General features: G+C 38.0%; 2 protein-coding genes and 1 pseudogene across 2 annotated transcripts in view; 2 read left to right on the top strand and 1 right to left on the bottom strand.

Annotated features, from left to right (window-relative positions):
* The window catches only part of LOC137971291 (nucleosome assembly protein 1-like 1), a 38,816-nt gene that overhangs the window by 8,487 nt on the left and 16,426 nt on the right, over positions 1–13,903 (top strand). The window contains exons 4-11 of the mRNA XM_068818096.1: positions 5,840–5,892; positions 6,522–6,568; positions 7,171–7,219; positions 9,561–9,653; positions 10,435–10,557; positions 11,835–11,898; positions 12,340–12,413; positions 13,021–13,125. Of these exons, the coding sequence (XP_068674197.1) occupies positions 5,840–5,892; positions 6,522–6,568; positions 7,171–7,219; positions 9,561–9,653; positions 10,435–10,557; positions 11,835–11,898; positions 12,340–12,413; positions 13,021–13,125 (608 nt within the window). The remainder of the gene's footprint in view (positions 1–5,839; positions 5,893–6,521; positions 6,569–7,170; positions 7,220–9,560; positions 9,654–10,434; positions 10,558–11,834; positions 11,899–12,339; positions 12,414–13,020; positions 13,126–13,903) is intronic.
* LOC137970680 (myb/SANT-like DNA-binding domain-containing protein 4) lies at positions 589–2,517 on the top strand. Its single transcript, XM_068817209.1, has 2 exons — positions 589–1,281; positions 1,918–2,517. The coding sequence occupies exons 1-2, from the start codon at positions 852–854 to the stop codon at positions 2,160–2,162; spliced, it is 675 nt and encodes a 224-aa protein (XP_068673310.1). The 5' UTR covers positions 589–851; the 3' UTR covers positions 2,163–2,517.
* LOC137971292 (putative nuclease HARBI1) lies at positions 3,474–5,587 on the bottom strand (annotated as a pseudogene).

Here is a 13,903-nt window from a genome sequence, read left to right as displayed (position 1 = left end):
GAAACTGTGGTTAACTAAACATGTTTAAAACAGGGTTAAGGTTTGGTGTGATCAGGGCATTGGTGAGAATTGTGACTGACTTACCAGGGAGGGGTTGGTAATGGGAGCAGCTGTGCCTGAAGTTGGCCAAATGCTGTACTTGACTTGGATTTACTGAACAGTGATATTTTTTCTGCCTCGAAGTTATTCGGCACCTACCTTAATTTGGATTAACTGTCTGAGAGTATTAAAATATTTTCCCATTCAATTTTGTCCTTTCATGAAAGCCAAAAGACAATTGTGTTGTTAATGCTTTTCCGAAGTATCAAACTCTAATATAATAGAGATAAAATATGTAATGGTTTTGTTCTGAAATTCGCCAAGCAATTTATTCTGCCCTTCTTCTTGGACAAAAGAGAAAACTTGCTGCTTCCTGAACCAACCAGATGGCACTTTTTGACAATTTTTGTCCCACGAGCAAGCTGAGAAAAATGAGTTAATTCTTTGAAATTTTCAGTCCCTCTTATTGTACCTTTCAATAATGATCTTATTCAGCTTCTCAAATTCTTTTGCAGTATAGCAGCTTCAAAGAGTTAAAATAGGTTTTAATAGTAGTAATATCCAGGCCCCGGTTGTTCGAAAGCCGATTAAACTAACCCATGATTAGCGTTTATTCCGCGATTAAATTTGTTATTCCTGGGATAACTAATCCAAGGATAAAAAGCTGTTCCTGAAAGCAGATTTAATCCTCGATTAACTATCCCCCGACTAAGCTCGGATTAAACCAGTAAAACCAGTTATTTTGCCCCTTCGCGGCTACGCGCGCGAAAAAAAAAATATAGAAGGTGAAGGCCATACCTGAAGGGAAAATAATGGCGGAATGTGTCGCGGAACGTGAAGAAATAAACTCTGAAGCAAAAGAAAGAAAACGAAAACCCAACTTTTCCGTTTACGAAATTGGCGTGATTACTGAAAATGTTAAAAAAAACCTTGAAACTATTCAGTCGAAACTAACAAATAATGTCACCAACAAAAAGAAACAAGAAATCTGGGAAGAAATCTGGGAAGAAATTACGCGAGCTGTTAATGCAGTGGGAACAGCAAACCGTACGGTGTCCGAGGTGAAGGACAAGTGGAAAAATCTTCACAGTACCGCGAAAAAAGAATTCTCTGAATTCAAGAGAGAGTCGAAGAAGACTGGAGGAGGGCCGCCGCCGAAACCCGTAAGTGCTTCAAGTAGAGAGATTATTGAAGTCTTTGAAGACACGCCAGGTTTCAGCGGCTTGAATGGGTTTGAGACAGGTATGTAAACAATACGGTTGTTCCTAGGTTACGAAACTTGTCATGTGATTATATTTGCACACAGACGACCGGCCATGTTTATTTTTCTTTGGCGCGTTGTCTACGTTGTTTTGATTTGACAGCCGCTTTACATTTTCTGACCGAACGAAAAGTCTGGATACGTGCGTGGAAAAGATAAGTCTTTGTATTTAATAACTTAAAATTTATCGCATTCCAAGTTTACTGTAAAAGCTCCCTCACATTCCACATTTGAAATTGACAACGCTGTCACGAAGACAGCGCAACTTTGTTGTTTACATTCAACTGAATCACATTTTAGCGGATCCTACAACAGCTTGCATGATGAATTTTAGCTTATACTAAATGAATAGCAATAATGGCTTCTGTTGTAAGCCTAAGCTTAAATTTGAATGGTACATGGTCAAATCCTTGTAAACTTACAAAAAATTCAGCAAATTGACAAGTTGTTAGATACACGCTAGCTCTGTTGGAGCAACTGTACTCGCTAACTTGCACAAGTGGATTTGGTGCCTTACCATTGGAAGTGTTGGAAACGAAATTGTTACAACCATTAAGTGATTATAATGAGACAATAATATTAATGGTAATTGATACAAATTTATTTTTTCTCTCTAGTCTCTGAAGCTACATTACCAATTGAAAGTGCTACTGTTTCTGCTGAACTATTGACCAATATTGACAGAAGTGTGAATGAAAACGTTGAAGATGAAATTCAAGAAGAAAAGAAGAAAAGGAAACTGAAGAAACGAATTACTCATGATGACGTCCTTGAACAACAGTTCAAGGCATTAGTTACGAAACAAGAAAATTTGACTTTAAAAAAGAGAAAATTAGAATTGGAGGTGTATCTTTTGGAGTAAAAAGTGTTGCAAGGGGAAACCACTATCCCCACTGAATAACCTAAGTACAAGAACATGATATACTGTTGCTCCCAGTACATCAAGGATTGTGTCATTAATAATTTATCATTGTCAAGGATTTTTTTCATGTACATTTACTTTAGTCAAATTTATTTCCAATTATGTTAATTGCATTACTGTGGTCATGAATTTCCATTAGTGACGAGTGCAATTATTTATGGGTGCAGAGCAGATTTACTTGCAGCCACATTTTGAGTGAACAACTCATTGGCATTTATGGGCACTCTTGTTAAAAAAGGGTGCACTGTTAAAATTATCAATCAACAACAAATGAAACATGTACACTGAAGTCAAATTTATGTTGCGATTATGTGTTGTGGTCTTAAATTTCAATACATATTACAAGTAAATAATTTATTTAAGGACGTTCGCGCCAATTGTTTCTGCGCATCCTTACTGCGCACGCAAATGCACACGCCATGTCATACACGAGCGCGTGCGTGCGCGAAGTAATAAAATGAGAAATAGTCGGGCAAAAGGCCATTGCTATAGCTTTGCCTGGATTTAACGGTCTTGGACGTTCGGTGACCCCAATTTTGCGGTGGCAAGGCACGTGAAACTGTGGTCGCTAAATGCGAACTTGATCTTTAAGGAACCTCACCAGTTGACCAAATTCACTTAATAAGTCCACTTAAACAATATTTGGCAGAGAAGATTTCACTTCAAAGATTTAATTGCAATATATTTGGGTTTACAGACACTGGCCTTATTCGTTAACGAAGCCCGATTTTGTCACATTTTGGGTGTTTTTCCGGGCATGTTCTCTCCAAAACAAAGTCGGTGACCCCCCATTTTTTTTACATTTCTGACATAACTAACTCATCATCTTACAGTGGTAAAAGTTTCAGAAAAAAATCAATGTTGAAAAATTTTCGTGCGAACGTCCTTAAGCGAGTGGGGCAGGTTTACTTGAAGCCACAACTTATTCTACAAAATTAAAAAAAGTGTTGTTAGTATTAAAAATGGTCAATCAACAAGTTACAAAATCTTCATACTTTTCAGATAACTGAATAGTTTAATAGACTTAGTGGTCCTTAAATTAAATTATTGAAGTCCATGGGTCATCTCAGTCACTCCCATTTTTGTATTATTAAGTACAGTTAGGGGTATTGGTCTACTACAATCTGTTGCAACAAGCTGGTTTGCATAATGCATGATGCAAACCAGCTTGTTGCAACAGACTGTAGTAGACCAATACCCCTAACTGTACTTAATAATACAAAAATGGAAGTGACTGAGATGACCCATGGACTTCAATAATTTAAAATATCAAAAAGGAAAGTGTCAGAAAAAAGTATTACAAATGTGGTCTCTGATGACCTTGCCATCTTCTGGACCACAATAGCAAATAGGATCAGGCTGATCATCAGCTTCAACGTGGCCATCCAGAGGTTCGTTCCTTAGGATTGCTATGTTGTGCAAAACTGCACAAGCTCCAATCATCATGCAGACTTTTTCGGGCTTCATCCTAATCTCCGAATGTAGCAGGTGAAACCTTCGTTTCCACACGCCAAATGCTTGTTCAATTGCCACCCTCGTACGTGCATGTGCATTGTTAAATTGTGTCTGCTTGTTGGTCCCAGGATTCAAGTACGGGGTCATCAAGTAGGGCTTGCAAGGATAGCCACTATCACCTAACAGCAAACCATCTTCCAGGGATTGGTGCTGGGCATTGAGTTGTTGGCCAATTTGTGAATCCGTGAAAATAAAGCTGTCATGTGTGCTGCCTGGCCATCTTGCTACGATGTTTGTAAACATGCCTGAAATGAAAAAGAATCTCAATTAGGTAACAATTCTTTCACATGTAAATTTGCGCAGGTTTTATTCCTGGGGTGGGGCTTTTGAAATTTTTTCACTACACAGGAGCTGGCCCATTTGCTTACCCACAGGACAAGCCAAGGGCACTTGATACCCTAGCTGTTTTGGTCTTGCAAATGGAAGAGAGTGCAAACATGTTATCAGTTTCGTTACCTGTTGATCAAATATGGATCAAATGTAATTAAGTAATTACATCTTTTATTTTGCATTTATTTGTTAAAGGATCATGGTAACCTCATTCCTAGGGTCCTCTCCTTCCTGTCCCTTGGAGGTTGGAATCATGTGTCTTCTCTTCCTTGATACTTAAAAGGTTCCTTTTTTTTCTTTTTTTTCTTTTGATAACAACGAAGCGTTAATGTTAAATGTACACTGATGAACTGTGCATGCCAAAATAAAATGAAGTAATATTTTTAAAATATATAAAACCGAAAGCAACTGTTATGTAGTGCTGTCTGGGTATTTTTTACCAAAATGTGACTTGTTATTAACAAGTAAAATTAAATCAAATGAACTGTGGAAGGACAGATGCACTTAGAGACACAAAATAATGGTGATTACACTTTCAGTTTGATTTGTTATATCTTGAGTGCAGCATTTTTTGAATGAGCCAGAGGGTGGGCCATTTGCCTCCATTTTACTTGGGTGTGGAGGGGGTGGCAGTGGGGGTGGGGCACCACTGGAATTGACTGCTGCATTAATTTGCTGAAGTAAAACATCAATTTATTATTACATCAAAGAAAAAGTGTAACACCAAAGGGAAATCCTTGAGAGTGAATTAAAAGAAAGTACTACCACCCCTGCGGTCTTAAACTTTGCTTTAAATTTGTTGAATGCCATTTTTACATACCTTTGTGATTGCAAATCGCTTGCACATTAATTGAATGAAACCCCTTTCGGTTGACATAGTCATTTTCGTTTTCGGTTGGTCCCTGAATCTTTATGTGCGTGCCGTCCACACAGCCAATCACCCCAGGGAACCCTCCCTTGTCGTAAAAGCCTCGTTTTGTTTGAACAATCTCGGCTTCGGTCGATGGCCACTTGATGAAGTGTACTTGTTTTTGTGCGAGGGCATAGGAAACTTTGCTGATGATGCGAGACACGGTTGACTTTGACAAACCAATGGTATCGCCAATAACTTGCAGAAAGCTTCCGGAGGCAAAAAACCGCAACGCAGCAAGGACTTGTACAGTTGTTGACAAGGCATGGTTTCGAGCGGTGGGTGGCCCTTTCAAGGTCGTCACGAAGAAGGTCGATCAAAAATTGAATTGACTCTCGGCCAAAACGATATCGACTTCTCAACTCGTCGTCAGTGTATTCGTCTAAAGAAAAATCATCGTGGAGCCTGAATTTTCTCGCTTTTCTTCTAACTGGACCAGGCATTAAGCCCAAACCACCAAACAGTAAGTCAGCCATCTTTTTTTGTTTGGGGAAAATTTCCCTCGATTAGTGAATTAATCCACCTCGCTAGGTGTGTTAAATTTAACCCTTAGTTTATTCCTTGGATAGGGATAATCAAGCTTTGAGCAACAGAATTTAATCGAAGGGTAAATTTATTCCGTGGATTAGGACTATTTAATCGTAGGTTAACGCTAATCGGCTTTCGAACAACCGGGGCCAGAATGATAGAAGTTGAATTTGTATTCAGTTTTAAGTGATGTGTAGAATGTTTTTTATTACATAGATGGTAATATTTATATAGATACCTGATGACTTGTACCATGTATAAATAAAGATGATGATGATGATGAAGAAGAGTTGGCTCTCTTCTAAACTGACTATTTTATACAACTTTATTTTAGATGAAGCAACTGCTGCAATCATGCAGAATCCCCGAACCCTAGCAGCTTTACAGGTTGGGTTGTCTTTAAGATGAAAAGAATTGAAGTTAGTAATAATTTGAAATACAGCTGTGTATAGTCACTGTACTATTCTCTTTTGAGCCTGGTTGTTCAAAAGTTTATTAACACTTATCCCAGATTAAAAATTAACCAAGGAGTTTATTTTCCAACTCCCAAATGCTGTTCAACTCTGATATTCAGCAAAACTTTACATTAGAAGACGTAAATCTCGAAAAGCAAAAATAAGCAAAAGAAGCTTTCCCCCAAAAGTTGAAAACATGAAAAAAAAAAGTTTGCGCTTATCCTGGATAAGTTAATCAGCGTTCGAATAACCAGACCTTGGTGATCAAATTTTGAAATCGGAACGAATTCTTGATCTGTGTATGCCATATGTGCAGGGCATGATCCAAATAGGGCTACTAAAATATACGTTATTTGATGTCTTTATGCTTCAAATGCAAATCAGTGTTGGTCCTAGTTTGGAGCTGAAATATTCATGTTGCCTTAAATAACTATCAAAGCTAAGGTGTGCAGATGAAAAATGTCTAAAACCACGCTGCAATAGGTCTGTTTGAATTGAAGATCTAGGTTGTGAGGCATGAACAACTTCTGGTTTACTTTTCTTATTTAATTGTGTCCTCAGGCAGGTTTGAATAGAATTATTGGACAACAATCTGGATATATACAGAGGTACTAGTAAAAGTTTATCTTCACCAAACACATGCATGCCAGGGTGCCAATTGTCGTATTCCATGCTAGAGTTATATTGCAATTAGGTTGACAATCAGACATAGTTTGATGCTATGGCACTCTGGTTTGAATGAATTTGAATGTAGCTTAGAAAGTTATGATTCAAAGACCCAATGTTTTGACACTTTACTCCTGTCTAGTGTCTTCAGCAGGGGTGATCCAAAGGCATATGAAAGGACTCTTGCAGTATCGTCTAAAGCTAAGGGACTCTTTGGGCTACAAAAGGACTCTGTAATAACATTGGATCACCCCTGATGAAGACACTAGACAGGAGTACATTGTCAAAATGGTGGGTCTTTGAATCGTAACTTTCTAAACTACCTTCAAATTTATTCCGACCAAAGTAACGACAATCTACAGTATGTCTGATATTCCAAGCTGTCATTCACATCTTCGTATTCAACAAATAAAGGCAGCCTTGCTATTATCATACAGAATAGCAACTGCAGTTAAAAATGTTTAAAGAAAAGTTGACCCAGATAAATCAGCATTGTTAAATTAATGGTACCTCTAAATAGTTTCAAAACTTCTTTTATTTTTAGTTTACCCAAACCAGTGAAAAGAAGAATAAAGGCTCTAAAAAACCTGCAGGTCAGCCAATGTGTGCTATGTTAATAGAGGAGACATGATTTTTGAATGCTTGACCCATGGACACCTCAAACACTGTAGGATGCCTCCAGCTGACGAGTAAAATCGTCTGTGTTAGACAGAGTAAAATCTGCATAGTCTCATTCTGAGGGGTCAATGAATTAACAATAAGATGCTTGTAGTATGTTGCTAGTAGAGTTAAAAGTTAGGGTTTTTAATTGTTTCTTCATCAAAGTTAGATAGTTATGGAAACACTTTTTGGTATTCCAATGTAATTAATTAATTTAAACACAACATCACACTTGAAATGTCCTGGTTAAAATGCTCCTTTCCATAGAGCATATTCATAAATAGCCTGTGTCGCAGGCAGACTAAACCACCTGTATGGTTAGTCTGCGCAACGGCTCTGAAAAGTTTGTTCTGAGTTTACAGGGATTTCTGTATCCCTTTCTCTTTGGAGAGATTCCGAGGTGGGGTGGTCGGGTGTAAAAGTGAAAATTTTCCAAAGGGGAGGGGGGTGCACAAACATTCCTCTTTCCAGAGGGTTTTAAAATGTAACTTCGATCGAATAAAACAAACTTAAAACCTACCCTGTGCCTTTTTCGACCGATTCAGGTAACGAACAACGAATGTAGCTCCTTGTCCATTGATGATAATGTTAATAATATTGTTTTGCTATAGTTTCCTGGATAGTTATGACTTTGTACAAGCCTGTCTCAAAGATGTTTTTCACTGATCTTTTATGTCTTTGAACTCTCTTTCCAACGTTTCATTAAAGGGAGTGCATGATTTGTTGAGAGAGTAAATGTCCAATTACAGAGTGTGTAAGATTCTAGGCAATCGGACAGGGGTAGAGAAATCTCTGTAAAACTGTGAGATATCAGAACAAGCTTTTGGACGCCGTTGTGCAGATGGACTACATGTAGGTTTTGAGTTACATGTCTGGCTGCACGCAGGGTAATTCATAAATGGTTGTCAAGAAATGATTGTTTTGTCTTTGTGCTAATCATCCTCACCCGCCTCACATTGGAGCAAGAATTTTTTTTTTGTTCATGCTAATGAGGCTGATTAACATAAAGACGAAAGAGTAATTACTTTGCTGCCATTTGTGAATATGGTCAATAAAAGAGGTCTTGGAGCGCAAGTAACATGAATGCACATCAGCACACAGTTAAAAAACGAGAGTAAAAGCCGTAAAAAGTATGGACAATCACAGGTAAAATGTGACTCACCAAAACTATTCGGCAGCTTACGCAAGGATGACACTGACAGCTATGAGAATGCCACAAAACAATGGGTTTAATGAGCAAAAACAATAGTTCTTCACGCCCCACACAAGCGTTTTTCATTTCTTTGCCGTCCTCGTGCTGACAACAACGTGAATTAACCAAATTTGAGGTTGTGTAGAGGATGTGAGAACCTAACGAAGCATTTTAAATTTTCTTCCCAAACAACCACACTATAGCTCCAGTTATTGTTATCAACAACATCCACAAACTGATGTTAAGGTTTATTAACGCCCAAGTCGCCAGTGGAGGGTAGGTGCCCAAGAAGCCCGGGGGCTGCAACCGCAGTCACATCCCCAAGGCGCAACCTGCCCAACCCGCAATCAGGCGCCTGCCCCCCCCCCCCCCCCCTCAGGCACCCGTCACACTTGAGCCAGATAAAATAAATAAATAAATAAATAAATAAATAAATACATAAATAAAATATAAAAAAGAATAAAAAGGGGGGAGGGATTGGGAGGGAACGCCAAGAAACACTAAACTACTAATTCGATTCACAACGCCACGCCAACAGAGCAACAAACACGCTGCAAACACATGGGACAACAACGCATGCACTAACCGCTATCCAATGGATAGTGCAATAAATTATTGGTTTTGCTTATCCACTGGATAGGGATTTATACGGTGAATAGCTTTATCCATCATTTCAACAACTGCTCCCTGGTTACAATCCCAGTTGTGACAACACATCAGGTACCAAGTGGTTTTCTCAATAGCAAATTTTCACATGCTATTCTGAAAGGTGAGAGGAGAGGGATCTAGTGAAAAAAATGTAAAAATAATCATCTAAATAGTACTCCACAGGGTTTTTGGGAAACACAATCTCAGCCTAAAAGGGTGTCACTGGTCAGCTTTGAACAAGTCTCTTGGTCAAACTCTATGGGTGTGGATATGGTTAAAATTTGAATTAGCAATTCCAGGGCAAAACAGAGTGGAATGCTAAAAAAAATGTTGAAAGGCCTGTCATGTCTCTATGCAGCAATTAAAACTATTGAAAACAAGTGCCATACTGCTCTGGCACTTGACAAATTACATGTAGGTTCTTTTTGTTTCAGGTGGAATGTGCTAAAGTGGAAGGAATATTTTATGAAAGGGTACATGCTCTTGAGTGTGAATTTGCTGAAAAGTTCAAGCCACTATTTGATAAGGTAAAGGTTAAGAGTGGTTGCAGATGAGAAGTTAGTTGATTGATCGTTCTGTTCAGAACCTTTTTAGGGTCTTAAGAATTCTAACATGGCAGGAGCAAACAAGTTAGCTATTATTTTACAAACACTGCTGCAGATTCAAACCATGAATGATCTGCAACAAATCCAGCCCTTGACCAGACCAGAATGTAAAGCTGAGATCTCTGGCTTTTAAAGCAAGCACACTAACTACACGGCTTAGCTGACTCTTTGCTTAGCAATAATAGTTATTTCCGAAGTGGTGGATAGTTAAATCTCTGTAAATATCCACCATTCTCACCTAGTTTTGGTTACACCACATGAGTTGAATAATCAGATGAGTTTATGGATAAAATTTGCTCCTTGGTAACCATTTGTTTTGCTTAGAGAGGAATAGTACTTGCTATTCACCCGCAAGCCAATCAGATTGTACAGAGAACTCTATCTATTCACTTGTGTTAATTGTAATACTAAATGTTACTATACCAAAGTTGCCTATGGAGTTTTACGGGTAATATCAGATGTCGATATACCTTGTTTGATGTACATATATAGTAGTCACTTCTTGTGGTGGGTAGAGAGTATTTTTTGTTGTTCACAGCCCACTGGGTGTCCATACTGAGTAAACTGTGCCTGTGTTATGGATAGCATCCAAGACCAGTTTTTCACACCAGCATAATAACCATTTGTTATTGTTCTGTAAGTTTACATATTTGGATAATATCCTTGTTTTTTTGTTTGTTTGTTTTTGTTTTTTTGTGGTTAGCGCCGTAGCATTGTTAATGGGCTAGTTGAACCAACTGATGAAGAATGTCAGTGGCCAAGTGATGAAGAAGAAGAAGCAGATGAAAAAGAAGAGAAAGGTGAAGGGGATGTTTCACAATTGTCGGTAAGTTAGGTTTGTTTGTTTGTTTGTTATTTATTTGTTTGAGCAGGTTGAAGTTTTGGCAGCTATTCAGCTGATGGGGACCTGCTATACCCACCCACCCATATTTTCGCAGAGGACAGCCAGTCAACACCGGGAACTTCATCCCCTACTCTTCTCGAAAAGTGTGTGGGTTCTTTAACGTCCCACAGGGAACATGGAAGATATTTGTGAGACGGGGCCTTCGGTTTCTAGTCCTTATCCGAGAAGACTTGAAAGTCTAACCATTTGCGGATGTAATTACAAAGGCAGCACTTTCTCCTCACTTATTTAAAGACCCTGAGTGTTGGTCCGGCCAGAGTCGAACTCACAACCTCCCGCATGGCAGCCCGGTGCTCAACCAACTGAGCCACTGGTGCGCGGTTAAATAAGTTGTAGTACAGTAGTTTTGTTAAGTCTGGTTGGTCTCTTTGTTTTTAGCTTTGACTTGCATTACATTAAACCTGATTTTTTGTGTTCTTTTTCTATGTGTTGTCTCAACTAAAAATATAACGATGATAATAATAATAATAGCAAATTTATTCATTCAATTCAACAAAAGGAAAGAATACCATAGTTTATCTCTATTGAGGGTATCTGCGGCCTGCAACTGGGTGTTAAGTTGACTGAGAGCCAATTTTGATGAGAGAGGAAAACGAGAGTACCTGGAGAAAACCCCTGGGAGTCAGGTTGAGATTGACTGAAACTCAGCCTGCGTACATCCCCATGGCCATGGCAAGAGTTGAACCTGGGTTGCAGATGTGGGAGGTGCAGTTGATAACTGCAAAGCCATCCAGAATAGTTTGTTATCAACTTGCTCATGTTGTCTTCAACTGTACTAGCATTTCACTCAATTATTAAGATGGCCAATAGTAGTAATGTCCAAAATTGAGGCTAAAATAATATAATTTTGGCAAAGTTAAAACCAAGCCAATGCAGTAGTTTCTCCTGACATTTTTGGGCGGACTTCAGGAGCATTAATTGCCATGTGCTTTGGCATGAGTCACCTTGTTGCTTACTCGCTGGTTTTCCCTCCCTCCCTCCCTCCCATGTTTTAGGGTAAGTATATACATTCTACAGTGATGTGTTGAGAAGTGCCAAGTGGCTCGGTTGCCATGGTGACCTCCTTGTTGCTGAGGAGAGTACTGCTTCTATCTTGCTACCTTAATGGCACCTACCCTTCAGTAAATTAGCATGGTGTTTTAAGTAGAGGGAAAACTTCAATAATATGAATTTTATGGAAACTCATTTTCTCTGTGCAGGGTGACGTGAAAGAGAAGGTAACTATAGAAGACGAAGAGAAAGTGGAAACAACAGATCTCCCAGGTGGGCGAAACCGGAAAAAAAAAAGGAATTTAAATGGCAAAATTATTAATTTTGTAAAACAGCAACAGTTAAAACATTCAGTTTCTGTTTTTTCTTAAGATTTTGAAAGGCATTGTGTATCAGTACACTACACAATTCCATATTTTAACTCGTAGGTTTAGGAAATCATTTTCTTCTTGATCCACTGAGCTCTCTTGCTCAGGTTGCCAGCTTTGTTAGCACTAGCCGGGAAAGATGTTGACTGTAATTAATTAACAAATAATAAGTTCTGACCAAGTTTCAAACAACTTGCTTACCAATCACAAATTTAAAATATCAAACACAGTATATTTACAAATTGAACTAAGAGATAAATTATAATAAAACTCAATAGTATTTAAAAGTTTTAAGTCTAAAGGTAGTTTTCTGGCAACTTTTGATGTTGTGTTTGGCTTGATGCAGATGATGTAAAAGGGATTCCGGAGTTTTGGCTAACAGCAATGAAAAATGTAGACACATTAGCTGAAATGATCCAGGTTTGTGTGCATGCATATTTTAAAGTTAAGTCCAAGGTGGAATGTTTGGAGAGCATGAGGCAGTTGCTTAGGGGTAAAAGAGCAAGCGTTTTAGCTCAGTGAGTCATGCAGTGTTTACTTCAGAGCTAGATGTTAATTCCCATAGAAATGAAAGAGCCGTTTTTTTTTTTTTTTTGGCGAACTCTCTCAGAGAAAACTAAGTGTCATCTGTCTGCCAACTGACAGTTGGAGAGCTTTTTACCAAACATGCAAATTTTGAGTTAATTGTTAGATGTCAATTGGTGAAAAACTGTGAGCCAACAGGTAAGTGACAAATACCCGACTGTTAGGAATTGGTTGGCTGCAATTTGGTCACATTTGGTAGGCTGCAATTTAGTCACATTTGGCAGAAATGTACTTGCGAGTTTTCTTACTTCATTATTGCATCACGGTCACATTAATTAATGTGGCTTTATTCTGAAAAGTAGAGTTTTCATGCCGTAAGGGAATGGCCCCTTGTCAAACTTTTCAATGAAACATGTTTTACTAAATAGTTCCAGTTTGACCAAGAATGTAAAAAACATCAGCATTAGTTTATATACTTTTTTTCATTGATTTCATTTTTCAGGAACATGATGAACCAATCTTAAAACATCTCCTTGATATCAGAGTTATATTCACTGGACCAGACAGTAATGTCGACACGACACAGTATCCACAACCAACTCCAATGGTTTGTTATCACGAACTCTAACAATATCAAAATTAAGATTATTGCACGAAAGATAGAAGTGATCCTCGTCCTTAACTGGATAATTTAAGCAATATTGTCACTTTATAGACACTTGAAAAATTCAGGCGGCATTCCCTTGCAAAACAAATCTGGAATATTCTAGTTATTTCCAGAATTTTTCTTAGAATATGACAGAAAACATTTCTAGAAATTCCTAGAATTTACCAGTTTCCTTTTCTGGAAAATTCTAGAAAATTCTAGAATGTTAAATGAAACATGCTAATGAGCTCATGAGGAAAGAAATTGCCAGCTTTATTCCAGAAATCATAATCTGGGGTCAAATCAGGTTTTTTCCAGCTTTTTCCAGTTTGTTACAAATTCTGCTTTCTAGATTTTTCAAGAAAATTCCTGCATGCTATTAAATGAAAGTATGTGAAGATCAGTATTAATTTCCAGCTTTTTTCAAGGATATTCCAGTTTTTCATGATTTTCCTCTGCCTTTTCCAACCACTTAATTTTATTCCTTGAAGGCAATTCAGCCATTGGTAACTTTTTAAATTTATCACAAGTAACTTTACTAAGCTTCTTATTCTAAGCAGTCAATTATGCACAACAAAAACAGGCGTCATGTTTTAGCTAGTCAAATGGAACCTTTACATAGCATATGTAAAAGCTATGTTATGGGGTTTTTGTGTCCAAAAATAAAAATAGTTTCAACATAGTTTCTACATAGATCAGAAAATACACAACACGTACATAATTACCCTGCTTCTATAAA

The sequence above is a fragment of the Montipora foliosa genome, chromosome 9 (assembly GCF_036669935.1).
Source record: "Montipora foliosa isolate CH-2021 chromosome 9, ASM3666993v2, whole genome shotgun sequence".
Taxonomy (NCBI): Eukaryota; Metazoa; Cnidaria; class Anthozoa; order Scleractinia; family Acroporidae; genus Montipora; species Montipora foliosa.
The sequence above is the reverse complement of the archived record's forward strand: the minus strand, read 5'-3'. Positions and strand labels throughout refer to the sequence as shown.

Bases quoted from the DNA above. Each gene is read 5' to 3' on its own strand.
- LOC137970680 (XM_068817209.1), top strand. From the start codon at position 852: ATGGCGGAATGTGTCGCGGAACGTGAAGAAATAAACTCTGAAGCAAAA. The intron at 1,282-1,917 runs GTATGTAAACAA...TTTTCTCTCTAG, and splicing joins CTTGAATGGGTTTGAGACAG to TCTCTGAAGCTACATTACCA.